The 21,157-nt window shown below is 28.6% G+C and overlaps 2 protein-coding genes across 2 annotated transcripts in view; one reads left to right on the top strand and one right to left on the bottom strand.

Moving 5' to 3' along the window:
* LOC107447355 (spatacsin) overlaps positions 1–7,558 on the bottom strand; it is a 58,142-nt gene extending 50,584 nt beyond the window's left edge. Inside the window, exons 1-4 of the mRNA XM_071182368.1 lie at positions 7,232–7,558; positions 4,325–4,509; positions 2,156–2,374; positions 1,077–1,527 (exon numbers count right to left, since the gene is read on the bottom strand). Coding sequence (XP_071038469.1) covers positions 1,077–1,527; positions 2,156–2,374; positions 4,325–4,509; positions 7,232–7,404 — 1,028 coding nt within the window. The 5' untranslated portion in view covers positions 7,405–7,558. The remainder of the gene's footprint in view (positions 1–1,076; positions 1,528–2,155; positions 2,375–4,324; positions 4,510–7,231) is intronic.
* Positions 7,559–7,566: 8 nt separating this feature from the next.
* On the top strand, positions 7,567–15,349 carry LOC107447354 (tubulin alpha-1 chain). Its single transcript, XM_016062239.3, has 4 exons — positions 7,567–7,866; positions 8,708–9,243; positions 10,140–10,667; positions 15,002–15,349. Exons 2-4 carry the CDS (start codon positions 8,716–8,718, stop codon positions 15,299–15,301), a joined length of 1,356 nt encoding a protein of 451 aa, XP_015917725.1. The 5' UTR covers positions 7,567–7,866; positions 8,708–8,715; the 3' UTR covers positions 15,302–15,349.
* The last annotated feature ends 5,808 nt before the right edge of the window (positions 15,350–21,157 follow it).

Below are 21,157 nucleotides of genomic sequence, written 5' to 3'. Positions count from 1 at the left end.
TGACCAAATTTGTTGAAGCAAACCAGTGAATATTACTGCCAAAAAAATCACAAAATGGGTCAAAATTAAAACATTTTTTGGAAATTCGCTGTTTATAAATACACAAAGTAAAGTTCTGCTTCATAACATTCTTAGATTTTAATAATAAAAAAAATAAAAATATCTCAAAAATATTAGATTAGAGATTCATTTATTCTTAAATATCAATTTAATGGCTTACATTAATTGTAACATTATAAACATTTTCTTATATAAATAACATGGAATACAATAAACCCAAAATGAAGTATAGTGGTTCTCTGCTCCTTTATACTGGTTTATAGTAAAAATGTTCGATTATTCAAATATTAATTAAAGATGAAACAAATTTCATAAAAAATAAAAAAATAGAAATAATTTAATCTACAATATTGTTATAGATTAAATGAAATTCATTCAAGTGAAATTCATTAAGTAAATTTCATAAGTTAAAAATTACAAGTTTCGATGACTAAGATTTTATTTTGGTTTTTGTGGACAAAAATGGTCTAATATATACATTAGGAAAATTCATTAAACCATATTTTCAATACGACAAATTTGGTTTTGTTTTTATAAATCCATAACATGAAAAAAAACTTATAATCTAACATAAGTATTACTGACTTAAAATGTTTCATTTGTAGGTTAAATATACTAATTTAAAACTGTGCTCTTAAAAAAAAATTATCAATGAAAAAAGAAACTTTTTTTTAAATATCCAATTAATGTGCTGGTCCAGAAAATTAAAATTTTAAGCCTTGAATAAAAAGCATGTTTATTAAAATGTTTAATTTCGAAAATCTAATAAATGTGCTAGTAAATAAAATTAAAAATAAAAATTTTAAGCTTTAATTAAAAAGAATGTTCAATAAAACATTTCATGAAATACACGTCTATTAAATAGTGTAGAAAATATATTCAAATAAAAAGCTAAGGCTAAGAATGTCCATCATAAAATTTGCAAGTCAGTTTTATGTTAAAAATGTTAAAGTAAATAGCAATAAAATGTTAAATGAATATTACATTTTAAATAGCAATAAAACAGTCATCTTTACCTCTTATGTAATGAAGACTGATCTGAATTAAGCAGATGAACACCAACTAAAGACTCACTGCTGTTATTTTGTAAGAAAAATATTTTGTTTTCTACAACAATCAACTCCTTTAAAACAAAATCATCCAATTCGCAGTTAAAACTAACAGGTAAGGAAGATGTTGAAGATGTAGAAAAACGTCTCATTTTTTCATTTAATCTCTTCACAGAAGGAAATTGTTTGGTAAAAGCTGTAATTGAACTATTTCCTTGTGGGTGAGCAGAATTGGGAAAAAACTTTGATACATTTAGTGGCATAATATAGACTTGTTGTTTTTCAGTAACATAAACTAATAAATCTAATTTCAGATTTACAGTATAATTTACGACACTTCCTATTTCACTTTGCTTCATGTGACCATCAATAAATTCAATATCAAACAATTTGGTATTATTAGCAAATGAATGGATAGCTATATCAGAAGTTAAGAAACACAACATAAATAAATAAACACACTTATGAACTTCAATAAAAGGAAAACAAAATAAATGTAATTACAGTAAAGTGTCCGTAATCTGGACACACGAGGACCAAAGCCGATCCTACAAGAATGTTTTATGTAACTTCTCTGAACAATTTTTCCTGTCTAAGGATTGGCAATTGTATTAGCGCTTATTACAGCATATTGCAAATGTAGGGTTTAAAAGTTTTAATTTTTTAAAATTTTGTTAGAAACCTGTTTCTTTATTAGAAAATACATACCACTCACATTGAAACTGGGTTCAAAGAACATGAGGTTCTCTACAAAGCCACCAAGAGACAAAAAAAGCAATTTTTCGACCTCTTACAGATATTTTGAAAATAAAAAAGCATTTACGCAAAAAAATTCTTTTTAGGAGAAATAGGGGGAAATGGCCGATGGGGAGAAGGTGGGGTTATTTATCAATAAATAGGGTTAAAATAATAATTTTTTTATCTTTCATTAATTTTATTTTAATCATAAAAATATAATTTCTGTTGTACTTATTCAGTAAATTTGATGCAAAATGCTTAAATATACAAAAAAGTGAACAAATAATTGAAATGTAGAAAAAGGATACATAGTTTTGTTCCCTCATCGTTTAGAGCAAATAATATTTCCTTGGAGATTAAAACTTTTCTATATGATGGACTATCATAGCGTAAGTCAGAAATGGACATAATTTGAGGATTTTCTTCACATGATGGGAAAAAAGCAGCAACAATACATTGGTTAAATAGACAAACAGCTTCTCTGGCCTCAAATTTAAGTATTTTAACTGAGGATAATTTTTCCAAGCCTGAAAAATATAAGAAATTTTACTCATATTTTATGCATAATAAAGTGCTAGAAAAAGTAGAACTATTGTTTAATAACTACTTTTCTAATTTATTTTAACGATAAAAATTATTTTGGTTATTCTAATAAACACATTTTAGTTAAATTAATTATGTTAAGCAATTTAGTAATTACAGTGCCCACCGTGCATTGAAATCAGGTTAATTCCAAGAACATTTTATTTTATTATGCAGATGATTTTATAAACCAACCAGAATCTACGCAAAAGAAAAAAATATTTCAAAGTTAAACTTAACAAATCTATTATAAATTAAATTGATTAAGACAATAGTTTATTTAACTGAATTTACAATTGAAATTTTACTTAAATAGAATATACAATATTTAATTTACAGAAGGGTTATAAAATACTAGCATATTTGCTTGATTATTAAGATCTGAAGTCCAAGATTTAACATGGTTTGAAAGTTTATACAAGTTTTTGTAACTTTCAATATTTTTTTCCCTTGTCATAATGCTCGTTTTAAAACATGAAAGGCTTGGATTTTTCCGCCATTTATTGCATGTAGATTTACGTATTGAATGATTGATGGAATAATGATCATTGACATTACATGATATTTATGAATTGAGAAAAGGTATCAATTATTGTAGATTGATTGGTATTCAATTACTTTTCTTAATTCATAAACAGTTATCATCTGTATTCCCCCATCAAATTTTGTCAAAATTATGTGGCAATAACCTCAAAACTTTCATTGCAATTTAGTATCTAAAAAGTTTACTTTTCACAGAAAAATGGGATAGTTAAACATGAAATCACTCTAACTACTACAGCAACATGCAATGTAATTACAGGGTGCGTAGCCAAATTATTCAACAAAAAATAAGCACCTTTTAAACACTTTTCAAGCACTCAAAAAATATTTTTAAGCACTTCAAAAGATATAATTAGGTAGGGTTGGAAAGTTTTTGACAATTGACGGTTTTATTTTGCTTTAACCATGATGTCAAAAAAAAAAAATTTGGCATTCTTTTTGACAATTGTCAAAAATTATGAAATTTTGAATCATGTAAAACGAATGGCGTTTTCATACACTACGGACTGACAATAAGCCGAAATAGATTGGTGTTGAATTAATTGTGTTAACGTTGAATAGAACAATGTGAACTGTGTCTTTTTGCATAATTCATAGCGAAAATCAACATGGTAAAGGAAAAATCTCATTTTAAAAAAAGGGAAAATTAAGCACTTTTTAAAAACACCCAATGAAAAATGCACCTTTAAGGGCTTTTAAAAAATGAAAATTGAAAATAAACACCTTTAAGCACTTTTTAAAATTGCTATGCACCCCGAATTAGACAGACTTCAATCAGACATTGATATTTCATTGTTGGGACAATAACATTTTTATAAAATTTATGCAGCAGAAAAACATTTGAAATAATTTACTAAATTTCTACGCCAGTCTGTGAGAAAAACTTTCTTTCTGCTAACGTGCAGTAGAAATTAATGAGAAAACATACAAAATTCCAACAATTCAATTTAGGTTTCAATTTCTATGTTTTATATAACATTAACGGTTGTTCATTGAAGTAGAGCTTGATTCAAAAGTTGTTCATAGGTATTAAAAAGTTGAGAGCTGTGGTTTTTTTAAGTGTAGATAGACATTAAAGCAAAACATTTAGGCATGTTAAGGGGGGGGGGTAATAATAGTTTTAGAATAGAAGATAATCAAGATTTGTTACACATTATGTAAAAGAATCAATAACATTTTAATAAATTTCCACAAAACCTCACACTGCAAAAATTACAAATTCTTTATTTATATTAATCATTAATATTTTGCACATATAATGCTAAAAATATTAAACATATATTTTTAAAAGAGAGAAAATTTAATAAAATAATTCAACTTTAAGAAAAGTTAAAAATAAAAATGTTACTAACATTTAGCAAGTTCTCCAAAATATCTAAAAATATTGTCCACTGTCCATGTTGCCAGTTTACTTTCAACTAGATGTTGAATTCCACAAGTTTCTACTTTTACTGAATAGTAAAGTATCTCATTGTTTTCATTGACCACAAGCAAATGATAATTATTTTGACAGTAGTTGTCCTCTTGCCAGGAAAACCTATAATAAAGTTATGAGTATCAGTAAAATGTGGAGAAAAAAAACTATAATTCAAATAACGTTGTAACAGAGCTCAAAATCAACTGTGGTACAGTCCAAGATCACTAGAATTTGACTCAAACCATCATAAAATAATTAACAGTGGTTCCCAGACTTATAAAAAATTAAAACTTTTTGGTGAACACAAAATCTCAATTAAAAACTTTCTGCGCGCATTCATTAACTCTTGTAAGTAGTTTGAACCTTTTGTCGCTACCACATTTTTGCAAAATTAGTTTCAAAATTAAGAATTTTTTTAAAATTTTAAATTTTTATAGAACTCTATATTGATTCATATCACACGGTTGAGTTTTGTAAAACACAAAAAACGAAGAAAATAGAAATCCAAAAATTTTATGTGTAAAAACACTTTTTAAATAAGTGAAAAAATACCTGAAATTTAAGTAAGAAAAAAGTATATGTTGGAAGCCTTTAATCACAGAATGAATAATTAATCACAAACATGAATAATTTAATAAAAATATTGATGCTAGATTTTATTCATTTATTTAAATTGTTTCAATATACATCTCAATGTGTGATTTTTAAATCACGCAAATACAAATCTCAATATTTTATTTAAAATTGCGTAAATACGGATCTCTATGTTTAATTTTAAAATCACTTGAATACGAATTCAAGTGTGTAATTTTTAAGTCCCTTTAACACAAATCATAATAGCAGCTTTTAAATTGCTTGAATATAAAATATTTATAATCGCTTGAATAACGCAATATTTGATATAAAATTGTAAAAATACGAAACACGAGGCACGCTAATAGGAATCGTGATGCGTGATTTTAAATCATGTTAATGTTATTTTAAAATTGCATTTGAATCAGTTAAAGCATAAAAACACATCTTTTTTTCCTTTTTAGTAATAGTAAAAAGCATTTCGCAATGGTGACAAATTTTGGCGAATGGAATTTGAACGTTCGTGCATTATACAGGCCAGGTGGTTACCTAGATCAGCAATGAATCACCATTTCATTACAATTGTGAACATAATATAATTCTCTGTAAATTTCCCTTAAATTTAACTTTAAAAACCAGTTTTTTTATTTTAAGTATTTGATACAAGATACTTATAAATATGTGACATTTAACCTATTTATTAAAACATAATGATAAGTTTTGCCTACAAGTTTCCTTTGCAGTTTTAATTAGTACCTTCTGCAGTTTCATCAGTATTCTCAAAGAGATATCTTTATAGAGAGAAATCATTTGGTCACTGGCCCTTTGAAGCCATGACTAAATTTTCTTCATTTATACCAGTAATTGTGGATCAGTGTAAATAAATTAAATATGTATGTATGATAATTCCTATTTTATTACAATGAGGGAAATCTGTAGCTTGCTTTATTCTATTTAGTCTGAAAAAGGAAAAAATCATTTCATAACCAGAGTTCTCCTTAGGAAGAAAAAAGGGCAGGGTGCTTCCTCTTTGAAAAGGGCACTCACTTAACATTGTAAATATTTATTAAAATGTGTAATATTATGTAATACATAACTGAATTTTGAGCTCAAAAATTTTTAAATTATCCTGTCATACTATTTTATGAATATATTTCAAATGACAATTCTCTCTCATTATCAAAATAAAATAAAAATTTGTAGTTCAAAAAATTATTGAAGTCATATTAAAAGGCAATCTCTATGGATATTTCCTTTTTCAAGAAAAGTAAACTAGCAAAAAATGATTGATTGATAAGCAACTTGAAAGCTTTTCTCTATAATTTAAACTGAAAATTATAAGTAAATCAACATTTAAAGACACATAATTTTTTTTCATTTTTAAAAAAAGGCATTTATTTAAAAATTAGATTTAAAATAATTCAAAAAATTTATTAAAACACCCCCCAATAAAAGACACTTAAATAAATTTAACCACTTGAGAATAATCCTAACAAAGTAAATAGTTGAAGTAGTAATCAGAATAAATTCTATAAACACAGATAATTTAACCAGTGTGCAATTATTATTTAAAAACAATGAATATTTTGTTTTCAAATTGGAATCTGAATAAAGAGGCAGTGTTTTTGAGGGATGGTGGTTTACTTTTACAAAAAGGACAAGGAGGACACATTTATTGGGGCAAGAAATCTCAAAGGGTAAGCAGGTCAAGCCACCCTTCAAAAAACTCTTAGGAAAAACACTGTCATAACACTTTATTAAAAAAAATTTTAGATTATATAAATTTCTATCTTAAAATAATATCCAAATAAATATTTTTTAATACACTTTCATTTTTGACAGTTAAAATGTTTAGTTTAATCAATTCATTTTCTCTCATATTAAGGGGTTTTGATCCTTAACATCCCTAAGGGGTTTATCCTTAAGGAATTTTAATCTTGTAACCCTTAGCTCCTGTTCATCAGCATAATGTTACAGATATATATAAGTATATACGTAAATATATAATATATAAATTTATACAATCATATTCATGAATTCATTTTAATTTAAAATGAACAACTTGAACTTAAAAATAAAAGTTCGGAACCAACTATTTCTATCATTAATGTACTTTTTGTTTTATTTTTAAATTAGTATAGCTTATTTACAATCTATCACATTAACTGTTGAGGTAGTTTGCTGATTTGAAAATTATTCTTTTGAAAAATAGTATTAATAATTCTAAATTAATTACAAATATTATTTCTAGCTAATTAATATTACATACTCCTTTATGTTTTTCAGTAACAGCTGAGAAGAGGAAAAATTTACAAGAAATATTAAAAGATCGCCTCGATTGTTGTGGATACATAAGAGCTTTAAATCCGAAGTTGCAATAACATTTCTAGTTCCTTCAAATTTGTTTTGAAATTGTTTTACTAGTAAAGTTTCGAGAGCCATTATGAATATATTTTTTATATCTTAGAGAAAAGATTATGTCATTCTTTATGATTTAATTAAAACGTTTAATGAAATAACCACAGAAACAAATCTGTAAAACAAAAATGTAAACAAAATACAAGAACTCATTGCTAAACTGTCAACAATAACATGTGATTAATCAGTACACTTCATTTCAACTGTCTAGTTGGCCGAGAGGCAAAATTCTTGATCCTTGAATACAGGATTTTTTAGTTTATATTTGTGACTAAATTATTTAAATGTCGATAAAAGAAAAGGAATTTTAGTTAAATTAATTTCAAAACACATTTACAACTGCAAATTGAAAACCCCGTAACCGTCACAAATTTGTCCCGCCGATATAACCGCGCCATTTCACATTTCATTTTCATTCAATTCAACCGACTTAACGTTCATCTTGTGTCCATTTAAATTTTTTGACGTCCGTTGCTAAATTATTTCGTAAGAAACACTTTTCTTCTATTGCTAATTTATCTTTACTCTAATTTGAAAACTTTCTTTAACCATTAAGTCTGATTATACTTAAATTTAGTATAAAATATGTAATAACTTCTTAGTTTTCCGAAACTTACATCTTATGGTGTATTCATTTTTATGTTTGATTTAAATATTTTATATCTTCCAATTGTCCTGATTTAACAATTTTTTTTTTTGTAAATACAATTTCTGTGTTATCTTTAAATAGCTTTTGAACTTTGAGTGGAAATAATCTTGTTATATATAAAACACTAAGTAAACTATTTCATGCTGCGATCTTAGTGTATATATTTTAGATTAATTATTTTAATTTTCTGAATAGGTTTTGATTTATAAAATATACACAAATATCTGATTCTTGCAGTATATGTTTGTAAATCAACATTTGTAGGCAAAGGTAACGTTTTTTTCCTTCGCGTATTTTCTGACTTTTTTTTTTTCTATCGTGCTTAGAGTAAGTTGGAACTGAGCACTAGTTTTGTGCTTCAAATCAAATAAAAAATAAATTTCCTGTTAAAAGCTAATTATTTTTCTGTAAAGCATAGATTTGCGAATGTGTGGCTGCAATCGATTTAATACTTCTTGAGTTAGTGACATTTTTTGGGGGCTCTTTTCCTGACACTATAAACTTCTCTGCCACAGTTCGCGATGCTCAAGTCTTCCCTTAAATTCAGAATTGTGAAAATTATTCCATTTTAATTCTTGGAATTTAAAGAAATAATAGAACTGAATTTCACATTAAGAAATACTAATTTCTTAGTTTGGTGCAGTGATTTATGTATCTAATTCAATTGTTTTATTTTAGGATTCATAATGCGTGAATGTATTAGTGTCCATGTTGGTCAGGCTGGTGTGCAAATTGGTAATGCCTGCTGGGAGCTATACTGTTTAGAGCACGGTATTCAACCTGATGGACAGATGCCCAGTGATAAAACTGTTGGAGGTGGGGACGATTCATTCAATACTTTCTTCAGCGAAACTGGAGCTGGTAAACATGTACCAAGAGCAGTGTACATTGATCTTGAACCTACTGTGGTAGATGAAGTCCGTACTGGTACATACAGACAGCTATTCCACCCTGAGCAGTTGATTACAGGAAAGGAAGATGCTGCCAACAACTATGCGAGAGGACATTATACCATTGGAAAAGAAATTGTTGACCTTGTACTTGACAAAATTCGTAAGCTTGCAGATCAGTGCACTGGCCTTCAAGGTTTTCTTATTTTCCATAGCTTTGGTGGTGGAACTGGGTCTGGTTTTACTTCTTTGTTGATGGAGAGGTTATCTGTTGACTATGGAAAGAAATCTAAGCTTGAGTTTGCCATCTATCCGGCTCCTCAGGTAAATTTATTTCTAGTTATTCAAAGATTAAATATTTAAGACTAGCTTTGCATGCAGTTTTTTAAATATGCATTATGTCTTGTAAAAATGTTATATATATTTTCAATTTTGCTTGAAAATAAACTTATCACTCAACTAAAGACAATTGACAAGATTCGTTTAACCTCGACAGACAAAATAATGCACAACAAAACGATTATTAAGTAGCAAAAGTCTTGCTGAGAATAATTTACAAGGAAAGTTAAATCCTGACAAAATAAAATTCACAGCGATTGCAGAATAACGCAAGTCCCACTGAAAATAATATTTAAGAAACATAAAATCCTGAAGACAAAAATTGCGCGTAAAGAAAATATGCATTGCATTTTATATTTCAACCCTGATCTTTGCATGAAACCAGGAGTTCTGATTCAATTCGCTCTTCATTAATCAAGTATCAGGTAAGCATCTTATTAGTGGATGCATTGATTTTTTTTTCTTCCATAGAGTAAAAGTACTCATTCCTTTTTAGAAGAGTATAGCGGAAGTTGGATGTAGTTAAAGCCGGAAAGAATTTAAGAAAATTTTAAAACTACTTTTTTTTTTTCTAAAGGTGTAGACCTTTAAAAAAAACACTTTACTAGTTCCCTCCTCCATTTTTGCAGTAATGCATGAAGTCGGCATTAACAATATGATTCAAGCCTTGAACGTGGCTTTAAGTTTATTTTGTAGTTGTAGTAAATACCTTAAAATTTTAGAGACTTGAAATTAATTAATCTTGTGTTCTATTTTTTTGTATATAATTTATAACTTATAAGTTGATTGTCATTATAAGTAAAATATATTTTGTACTTGAACCTATAGATTTTTAGAATTTTTTTTGTTCATAGACAAGGCCTTTTTTTTCCCCACCCTAGGTGTCAACTGCTGTTGTTGAGCCATACAACTCCATCTTAACAACTCATACGACCTTAGAGCATTCTGACTGTGCATTCATGGTAGACAATGAAGCTATCTATGATATTTGCCGACGAAACCTGGACATTGAAAGACCCACCTATACTAATTTGAATCGTCTAATTGGACAGATTGTATCATCTATAACTGCTTCCCTTAGATTTGATGGAGCTCTGAATGTGGATTTAACAGAATTTCAAACAAATCTTGTACCATATCCAAGAATTCATTTCCCTCTTGTTACTTATGCACCAGTTATATCTGCTGAAAAAGCTTACCATGAGCAGTTAACTGTATCCGAAATTACTAACGCCTGTTTTGAGCCTGCTAATCAAATGGTTAAATGTGATCCCAGACATGGCAAGTACATGGCCTGCTGTCTATTATACCGTGGTGATGTAGTACCCAAGGACGTCAATGCCGCTATTGCTGCAATTAAGACAAAGAGGACAATTCAGTTTGTAGATTGGTGTCCAACTGGTTTCAAGGTAAATATTTTTTATTTTAAAACATAATTTTGATTTATATAAGAGTTTGGCTTAAGAAAGTTAAATTTCTTTGTTGCTGTAGAGATTTCTTTTCAAAGTAAAACTTAAAACATGAAATTGACAATACATAGTGATTCCTTTAAAAATTAACTAGCAATCTTTTTTATTTAAATGCTAAAATTGAACTTGTATAATTGAATAACTTGGATAGGATAATAAACTAAATTAATTGCCAAAATAAGGTTTACAAGAAGATTTATGCTGGTAGAAGGTAGTGGGGAAACTATTTGAGATTAGCAAATTTAATTCTAGTTATCATAGTAAGAAAGAGGCTCTCCTAAATTTTTTTTAAAAAAATAGTAGAAAAATAACATTTAAAAGTTTGGACAAGAAAATAAAGTTTAAAAAATACAAAATTCTCTTTTTTTTTTTTTTTTTTTTTTTNCAATCGTGTACAAAATGTTTTTTTTTTTTTTTTTGAATAAATAAAATTAGCTGGAAAAAAAAACAAATGATAAAAAGCTCTGCAATATATTTCATACTTAATAGAAATTAAAACTATAAAATACAAGGAAAACTTATTGATCATGTTAAATAAAAACTACCGAACAGAATTACCAAATGGAAACGATAAGTAAAAAGGTGCTGACTCACTTAATTTTTTTTAAAACAACTGAGTCAACTGAATTTTTTTTTAAAGGAGATCTCAAAATTCGTGAATGAAAAGAACTATTTTATGCAGTAAACAATTTATTGTGAACAATGGAAACATGTAAAAGACTCAAAATGTAGTGGAATCAGAAATTTATCACTTAAAAAAGAAAGAGCTTCATAAAATAAGTCTGTTAGCAACAGGGTTTGAAAATACTCGGGTATTTTAGAAAAAAACCCAACTGGTCTGGGTTTTATTAAAAAAACCCGGGGAAAATTGGGTTTTTTCATTTAGAGCTCAAGTGTAGTATTGTCATTAGAGCTCAACTGTGTAAATATTTTTTTTTTAAGAAGTGTATAAGCTTAAAAATAGAAATAAATCCAAAATGTTATTTTAATTTCCTTATATGTATTTTATATCAAGTTTCAGAGATGCCAACTTGCTCCGGACAGCAAATATATATTTTTAAGTGGTAGTTTATCAATTGTGATTCTTGGTTTAATAAATTCAATTTAGTAGATTTTTATCCACCACTATTTCTAAATAATTCGCTGGTTTATATAATTCACCAATTTATACTAATTATGTCTTGCTATACCCTTTAAAAAGCAAGTAAAAAGTGTCAAATATTTGCAAAATTTACTTTAAGTATTTACTGTTTTTTTTAAAATTATTTTGGCATGTCCGGAGCAGTTGGCATCTCTGAAGTTCAAATAACGCATTAATATATATTAATCTTTATTGCTAAGTACATAACCTTTCATGATTTTTAACTCAAGCTCTGTAAATATTTGTAACTAAAATTTCATCTGACTTTTGACATTTTATATAAACTGAAATAAATATTTAATGGTCTTGCATGTTTATAATAAGAATAATAGAAAGTGAAATTAAAATTACGTATAACTATAAAGAGAAGAGTATCAGTTACTTGTCCAATGATATCATTTTTAGATAATTTTAAAAAGTTTTGCCTTATTTTTTTAAAGCCAGAAAATAAAACTGTTTAAATTTGTTAATGTATCACTTAGTAAAAAAAAAAAAAAAAAAATCACATTTTTAAACACATGAATTAATAATAACCTGCTTATTAATATATAAAACATACAACTATATTTGAAAAATTCATATTTTCAGACTATATTATTTAAATTTCTATTTGATTTAATATCATTAAAATATTACTTTTTGAAAAAACCCACTTAAAGTTTTCAATGGTACTGTAAAATTATGTAGATTAGAGTTTCTTTTACTTTACAAATATTAAAAACTTAATCGTGTAAATCTTGCTACTCCATTAGACAAATTTATGCTGCACAATAAATTATATAAAAGTAAATGTGCATCATTAAATTTTGATTTAAAAAAAAAATTGAAAAAACCCACTTATCCTTCCAACTGGGTTTTTTCAAGGTGGACCCACCCAATAAAATCCAGACAGGTTTTTTTCAAAGTGGGCCCACTTGGCAAACCCTGGTTAGCAATAAATAAGTGTGTGTTTAAAAAATTAATAAACAATATTCTCCTTTCATTTTTATACAAAAGCAGGCAAATTTAAACGAGGGTTGGCAAGATTTTACCGCAGTTGGAAAAAACCATCCTGGCTGAGACAGGTTTTTTTCGCCAAGCAAAGTGGCCAAAACCTATATTTTCTAAGATGAGAGGGCAAAAACACATTTTTGATACAAAATTATAATTCCATAATTAAATCTCATAATGTATTAATATAACATTTTAGTAGTTTAAAACATTGATCAGAAAATAAGTGATTATTCTTTTTTTTTCAGTGAAATGAACTTATTTATTTTAAATTAATATAACTATAATTTAAAGCATAAAATATCCATCAATATGTGTAGTTAATTAAAATATATAAATATCAATGCAATTTTTTAAATTTGTGCAAATTCAATGCATCCCAATACACTTTGTGCTGTCTCAACATAGCATAACAGAACACTAGTTTTGAAACATTATTTACAGTCAACAACCAATTCCAAATTTTAGAAAGTACAAATGAATTTGAATACACTCTTTCAATGGCAGCACTACTAGAAGGACATGAGTGTAAAAGAGACATTAATTCACAAAATTTTCTGGAAATTTCACAAGAATTTTGCACACTCCGTCGCCATTTACTAGCGTCAATTGTGGCTATAACTTGTTCTGAGAATGTTTTAGGGAGTGTTTTTTCTTGTAATTAAAAATTCAAGGCATATGGAACAGATGATGCATTAATTCTTGCAAGAAATTTTCTGGCTTCTCTTTCTGTACATTGCTGAGAAAATGCCCTTTATATTTTGGGTGTAAAATATATTTGGGGTTCAATCTTTTAAAACTTATTACCCTTACATTAATTATTAATATTTTAGAAATAATTTTCTCATGTACTGTATTAAAATGATTATTCCTTATGATTGATTTAAATTTGTTTCAAGTATTTTGTAATAATATTTATACAGCAATTTAGATAATTTGGTTTTTGCCACTGTCCTGGCAAACTCTTTTTGCCGTCAAAAACTCCAACCCTGATTTAAACCTAAGCAGATGTGCAAAATTTGAAAATGATACCGCAATTCTGCTATGCAATTGAAAAAACTAAAGTACTTCACGTTTGATTTAGTCTCCTATTTTGCTAATGCTATAGAATCTGAAATGGGATTTCGAAAAACTCCTAAGACATGCATTTTTTTTTCTTTTCCGTTGCAAGCTGTAGCTTACCGTATAAAAGGCCAAATGTATAACAGTCTTAATTTTTAATTATTTGGGACTTACATTGAGTTTTCAATTGCATGGCAGACTTCTAAAGAATCTGAATTTGTTCAATTGAAAAATGTTTTCGTTTATAATTGTGATAATGTATTATCCAAAATTGTAAAACAATTTGTCAATCATGTATAGCTAAAGTAATTATTTTTAAAAAAAAAACTAACAATTCAAAATTCTTGAGGCAGAAGTTGTAAGTTCCTTAACTCGGGCATCTAATTGTCACACTTCAAAAATAATTAAGATTAAAATAACTCTTGTACATGCACCTAATGACTGTTGCTTTGGGGGGGCTGTTTTTTTTTTTTAAATCCCCTATTGAACAATTTGAAAGATTGAAGAATGAAATCGAGCAATTTGATAGAATTCGTGGAGTTCTCTTGACCCAAAGATCTTCAAGGTCACAGAAGAAATACTGAAATTTTCTCTTGACTGAGAAAATCCTTCCCTCCCCCACACACATTTTCTCTAATTAACTTCAAGGGTGAGTCAAATTAGCACTTTTTTCCTCAATTGTTTTAGTTGACAATCGTGGAAAAACCTTTTCCTGATTTTCTAGGTAACTGATATTGGCTCAGTACTGTCTGGGTTTTTAAGAAATACCCCTTTAGAATATTCATTTTCTCATAATTTCCAGTTTAAATTGTAGAAAAAAAAAAGTGCTTTCAAGTTGTAAGTTAATTTTGTTTTATATGAACTAAAAAATTTTCTCTTATTTTGATAATGAGAGAATTTAATATATGAACAGAAAATAGTGTAAAAGGTCAATTTCAAAATTATTAATAAACTTCAGTTATTACACGTTTAAAGTAGGTGCCCTTTTTTATATCTAAAATGAACTCTTAACATTAAGAGTAATTTTTTGTTAACTAGAAATTAGATTAATAAAATTAATGATAGAATAATTTTATTTTAGGTTGGTATCAACTATCAGCCTCCAACAGTGGTTCCAGGTGGTGATTTAGCAAAGGTACAACGTGCAGTCTGTATGTTATCTAATACTACAGCCATTGCTGAAGCCTGGGCCCGACTTGACCATAAATTCGATCTTATGTATGCTAAAAGGGCTTTCGTACATTGGTACGTAGGAGAAGGTATGGAAGAGGGTGAATTTTCTGAGGCTCGAGAAGATTTAGCTGCCTTGGAGAAAGATTATGAAGAAGTTGGAATAGATTCAGCTGAAGGTGGTGAAGATGATGGCGATGAAGAATTTTAAACTTTTATTTTATATGATTCTGTGTTTCAATAAATCTCTCTAAATTATTATGTGTTACTGAAAATTGCTTGGAACCATACCAAAGAAAAAAATATTTTACGAAATCTCTTGTTAAAAGGAACAAGTTAAATTCACTACTGAAGTTTCGTCAATCAACCCTACTATGTTTTTAAAGATTTATTTCTTTTTTGAAAAAAAAAAAAAAACCCATTCGTTATAACGAAGAAGTAATATTTCTTACTTAATGAATAGTTTTTTTAAAAAAATTCAGATGATTTTCTTCCCGAAAACAGCTTTTTAAGAGACATTCCTAAAACTTACACCGTTTTTTAAACATAAGTACGGTGACTCTCGTCAAAGCGAAAAACTTGGGTTTGTTATCTGGAAATAATTGGGATAGAGACTCAAACTCCGATTAGATATAAAATATACAAAAAAATTAATTTTGAATATTTGTTCTGCACGAACACCTTTGAGACTTTTTTTTCTCACCATTAAACGTTTTTAACACTTACAAAATAACGATATATGCTTACCACCAAAACTTAATTTGAGGATAAAAATCAATTTTTCTGCGTTGAAACAGATTTTTAACGTTTTTAGACTTTTTCAACTAATTAAATGCTTTTTATTAACTTTATTTAGAGATTTTCCTGAACTTTGCATCATTTTTGTAGTCTTTCCTGATGTTTAGGTATTTATCGAGGCGGTTGTAGACTCCTACAATATTTTAAGTGCTACTCACCGTACCCAAAATGTTTAGAAACACAGGTGTAGCGTTGCAAGCGTGTTAGTGTTTGCTCTTTACATGGACTTTTTCTGTGGATAGGGAATTTAATAGTATTATATTACATTCTAATATTATTAAATTATACTATTCTAATTAAATAATAGTGTAAATTAATAAGAATAATAGTAAATAAATGGTGAATTAATTCCTTTTTATTTGCAGGATTTAAATGTATGAATAAATAACTATTACTCTACATATAAGAATTTTATCAATTTTTGATTAGTTTAAGTGCTCAAATTTATAACTGATTTTCTGTACAGGATAAAAATGCCCTTTCTGACCACTGTTAGCAGAATTTATCGCCAGGAGACTAAAAATGAGAGTTAATTTATAAAATTTTCACTTATAAAAAACTTTTTTCAGCATTTAAAATGCCACTTTTTTCGTTTTGGTGACAAAAATTAACAATTCTTTTTCAGTTTTTAGTACACTTATCAAAACATGTTTAAAAAAATTTCATTTTCCGATTACACTTACTTTTGAATAGGACTCTCCTTAATGTTACACTTTTTGAGTATTTTGCTTTATCTCGAAAAAAATTTGCACACAATTTTAAAATTCGTTTATCCTAAGATATTGCTATGCAGAAAATTCACGTTATAAGTTCTCGAGATATAGCGAAATACGCAAAAATTAATATTAAGGGGTCAAAGCACTGGAGTTTTCTCCTGACCAAAGTATTGGAACCATAATTCCCAGAAAAAGTACTTTTTTGTGTCTGATTTCGTAACTTAAAATATCGTTGTTACTTACTAATTAGCATATTTTTCACCTACTTGAGCCATTAATAGTGATTCCTAGATGCGATCATTACACAATAAGTTATCCAAGGTGGTTTGCTTTTTATTTTGGCTCGAGAGCCTAACTTAAAATCTAATTAACTTATGTAGACGATATATTTTAACTTGTAAAATCAGATGCGAAAACGCACTTTCTCTCTTTTTCTAAACAAATATGCTTTTTCTTTTCAGATGAATTTGGATTCTTAAACTGCAGATGTTTTTTAAAAATATAGTTCCAATTAATAGTTTCAGCCCCTACATATTTCAATTTTTTTTTTTTTGTATTTCTCTGTTTCCCAAATGAGTAAGGTAAATCCTAAATATTGCAGACAATTTTACAAATTTTTTTTAATTTGATTAAAGAAATTCATTCCATGTAAAATTATTATTTTGTTAGTTTATCATATTTTTTTTAAAATTATTTATTATGTATTTTACTGATGGCCGAAATAGTTGTTAAATATAAAGTATACAAATTTTGCACCAATTAAATCCGCGTAAAGTTTAAATGACAAAATTTGAAAGATATCGGCAGTGAGATGAGGAAATATGCAAGAATAGAAATTATTCTTGCTAAATTAACATTAAGCGATCCGCAATAGTGACCATATTCTCCTACCATAGCAACTGAGATCATATTTTTCAAATTGCGGCTGTTCGGCTCAGGGGATAGAGCGCTCGCCTCCCATTGAAGGGGCTCGTGTTTGAATCCCAGCTATGGCTGGTCGCTACGAATTCTGCACCCGGCTCATACCGACTTCAGTGCTGACGTAAAATATCCTCGGTGGATGGTGGCTTAAGGTCCCCTTGCAGTCAGGCTAACAGTGGAAGGTTTTCCTCTTCATGTAACGCAAATGAGGGTTAGTTCACCAAAAAATTCTGCACGAACAAAAAACTTTCAATACTTGATCCTGGAGTTCCCTTGTCTTCTGGATTGGATTCGGAATTACGAGGCTACAAATTTAAGAATTGGTCGTCGTAAACTAATATTTGTGTTCAACGACGATAACTAAAAAATGCAGCTATCCGCCCCCCCCCCTTATTTAAAAGGTCAAAAATTTAAATCCATTCATAAAAAGTTATTTTAAGAATGTATATGTCTGTTCTGTTTATGTAACAAAATATCATCTGCACAAATTAATTAGCATAGTTAAATTTAGGCGATCGAACCACTACGATTGAGTCAAAGTAAGTGAAAATCCAATCATTAGATCAAAGGCTCTTCAGAGTGTTTGCTTTTTCATTTTGTGCAACCCACTATATTTTTATAGTTTAAGAAAGTCATGAACTACCGATTTCTTTCATCAGGTCGTTAGGGGTTAACTCATAAATGTATCAATAACTTAAGAGTTATTTATTTTTGAGCTCTTTACTTTTTTGCAATCCTTTTTTTTTCCTATTTATGCTGTCTAAAATTTATTTTACGTTAATTTTCATCTCTGCACTATTTATTTTTATCAAAAAAGAACCAGAATCTCTTTTAGGTTAACATGAATGAATTAACTGTTCTGTTCTTTTATTAGAATTCATTGAATATACAAAGAGGGAGTGGGTATCTCGATCCTGATAGGTTGATGAAGCGTAGCATTTGTTTACGTTGGCAACTGTTCTTTTCATTCTATTCCGAGTAATCCAAGCCCGTCAAGTACCCACTCCCTTAAGTGACACATTCTGTATTCCTACACAAAGATTTCAATTATTTCACTATATGTAAAGACAAGCACGAAGACGAAGCTATGTTGAACATCTATACTATACAACTTAACTATGCATCGAAGTTGGTAGGTATACGAAACGAAAATATATCACGGTTACAAAAATATATATACAAATAATAAAGCTAAATTAAGTAAAAGATGTAGTAGTAGAAAGAATTATATTTCAGCAATTTCAGTGTGCTATGTGGAGTTGTATTTAATTAACTTCTCGTTAATTAACATTCTAACTTATGTGGGGAAATTTAGCTCAACTTTAACACGTCATTTTGCTTATAAAAGATCATCTGAAGCTGACGTTATAAGTCACATGTGAGGGTATTTGAGATTTTCTTCTTCCTAAAATGCAAGTACCCAATTCATCCATCTGTATATGTTAAGTTGTTGGCCGACGATATTATGACAGATAAATATGTCTTATTCACAGTAGCAGTGTATAACAAAATGTCGATCTTTTCCCAAAATGACTCCTAAACGAATATCTGTCTGTGTATGTGTGTGTCTTTTATACTCCTAAACCATCCGATCAAAGGGGAGGAAATTCGGCATATAGAGAGTTCGAAGCACGAGGAAGGTTTCTGTCGACAACATTAGAACATTCTACGACAAACCCTTTGAGCTGGATAAGCAAAAAAAGAAACTAAATTTTCTGATTGATTGAGTATTAGCCATTGATTTAAATTTAACTATAGACAATGCAGTTTAAATTTCTTCTACTTTTCAATCAAATCCAAGACTTTAATTAATAAAAATAAAATTAAACTTCAATCAAGTAACGATGCAGAAAGCCTAGATAGTTATATAGAGGAAGTAACAATATTATAGGCATTTGCAAGGCGTCAAAGCTGAAGTTTGGAAAAAAAATTTGAGAAGAACCCAAAGTGGTGGACATTAGATCTCTCGATTTCCAGGAAAAGACTGACAGCCTGACGCAGAAGATTGAAAAAAGAAAATTATACCACACAAAGACAAAATAAATTAATAGAATATAAAAAGGAAAATTCGAAATATAATAAAGAAATAATTAGGCTAAAGAAGAAGACTCTGAATCATTTTCTTGAAGCAATTACAATAATGAAGCAATTACAATAATGAAGCAATAATGTTTCGGAATTGGATATTTAATATCCAGGGGTAAATATCTAAACGACAATCTCTAATGCACAAAAATTACCTGATGGAACCCTAACTACCAATAAATTGCCTCCATTAAGCAATAATCTTCATCAACCATTTACAAGTAACGAAATAGAACATACTGTTTTTAAATTAAGGAACAAAAAAGCCCCATGATATGACGGCCTGTCGCTAGAAATAATTAAAGTATTTTACAAATTGGAATCAAAATTATTTGAGGAAACTCTAAATAAATGTCTTGAATTACAATATTTTCCTAAAATTTGGAAACTAATCTTATTACCGAAACCAGGGAAAGATCCAGCGAAATTAGATAGTTACAAACCAATTTCTTTCCATCCGGTGTAGGGAAAGGTTCTCGATAAATTAATTACGAATAGGCTCACATATTTCCTGGAGAACGATAATTTGTTACATAATGATCAGTATGGTTTCGAAAAAAATAGATCTATCTGCTCGGCCTTAAGGGCACTTATGGACAACATAAAATGGAAAAAATGGCAAGAACGATGGGACAACCCGCTTTCTAAAGGAAGACATACCTATAACCTCACATCAACTGTAGACCATAAAACCATTTACTCCGATTTTTACTTGTGTTTTCACTACAGCGCGAGAACGCGAGAATCTCGCATATTTTTTTCTTTTCTCGCATTAAAAAATGATTACCGCGAGAAATTCGCGCATTCTATAAACCAATTTCAAAATTCGCGAATTTCTCGCATTTTGAAAAAAATTTCTCATTGCGCCATTTAGAATAAAATCCGTTACATTTTTCTTCCTGGATCTTTCATTATTTTCAACATCTGCCCATTATCTAGCTTCCCTATCTAGCTAATTTCCTAATATATTTTTTCGCTAACACAACACTTTATTCATAATTACGCCGTTTTATACTACATAGGTATATTATCACATTATTCAATAAAAATATTGAATCAAACGAAAAGAATATAAGTAATTAATATATGCATTTAAAAAAAAATCATACAATAAGCTTAAATATTAACTCTTCTAACTTTTTATTGTTACAAAATCGTTCAAGACATCCTGAAAGTTAACCTTTTCCAATACATCATTTTCAATTGCCATTATGGCCAATGAATTTAAAAGGTTTTGAGACATAGTTGAACGAAGACAGTTTTTAATTAATTTTAACTTGGAAAATTTTCGTTCACCAGTGGCGTTTGTAATCATTAGACTATATATTTGCAAAGCTGTCATTACATTCTGGAAAGTTGATTGTGCCATGTTACCAATAGTCAGTTTGTAAGACTCTTCGGCAGGCACAATTTTTTTCCGGCGTCTTCTAATTGTAAGATGAAGTATTTATACTGCACCATTTCGTCTATAAACTCAGGCTCAATGTCCTCGAAATAATGTTCCTTAAACTTTGTGCAAGCCTGTCTAATTTCAGCGTCGGATTTTG

Source organism: Parasteatoda tepidariorum, chromosome 6 (assembly GCF_043381705.1).
Source record: "Parasteatoda tepidariorum isolate YZ-2023 chromosome 6, CAS_Ptep_4.0, whole genome shotgun sequence".
NCBI classification, from domain to species: Eukaryota; Metazoa; Arthropoda; class Arachnida; order Araneae; family Theridiidae; genus Parasteatoda; species Parasteatoda tepidariorum.
Note: the sequence above shows the minus strand (reverse complement) of the source record. Positions and strands in the feature narration are given on the sequence as shown.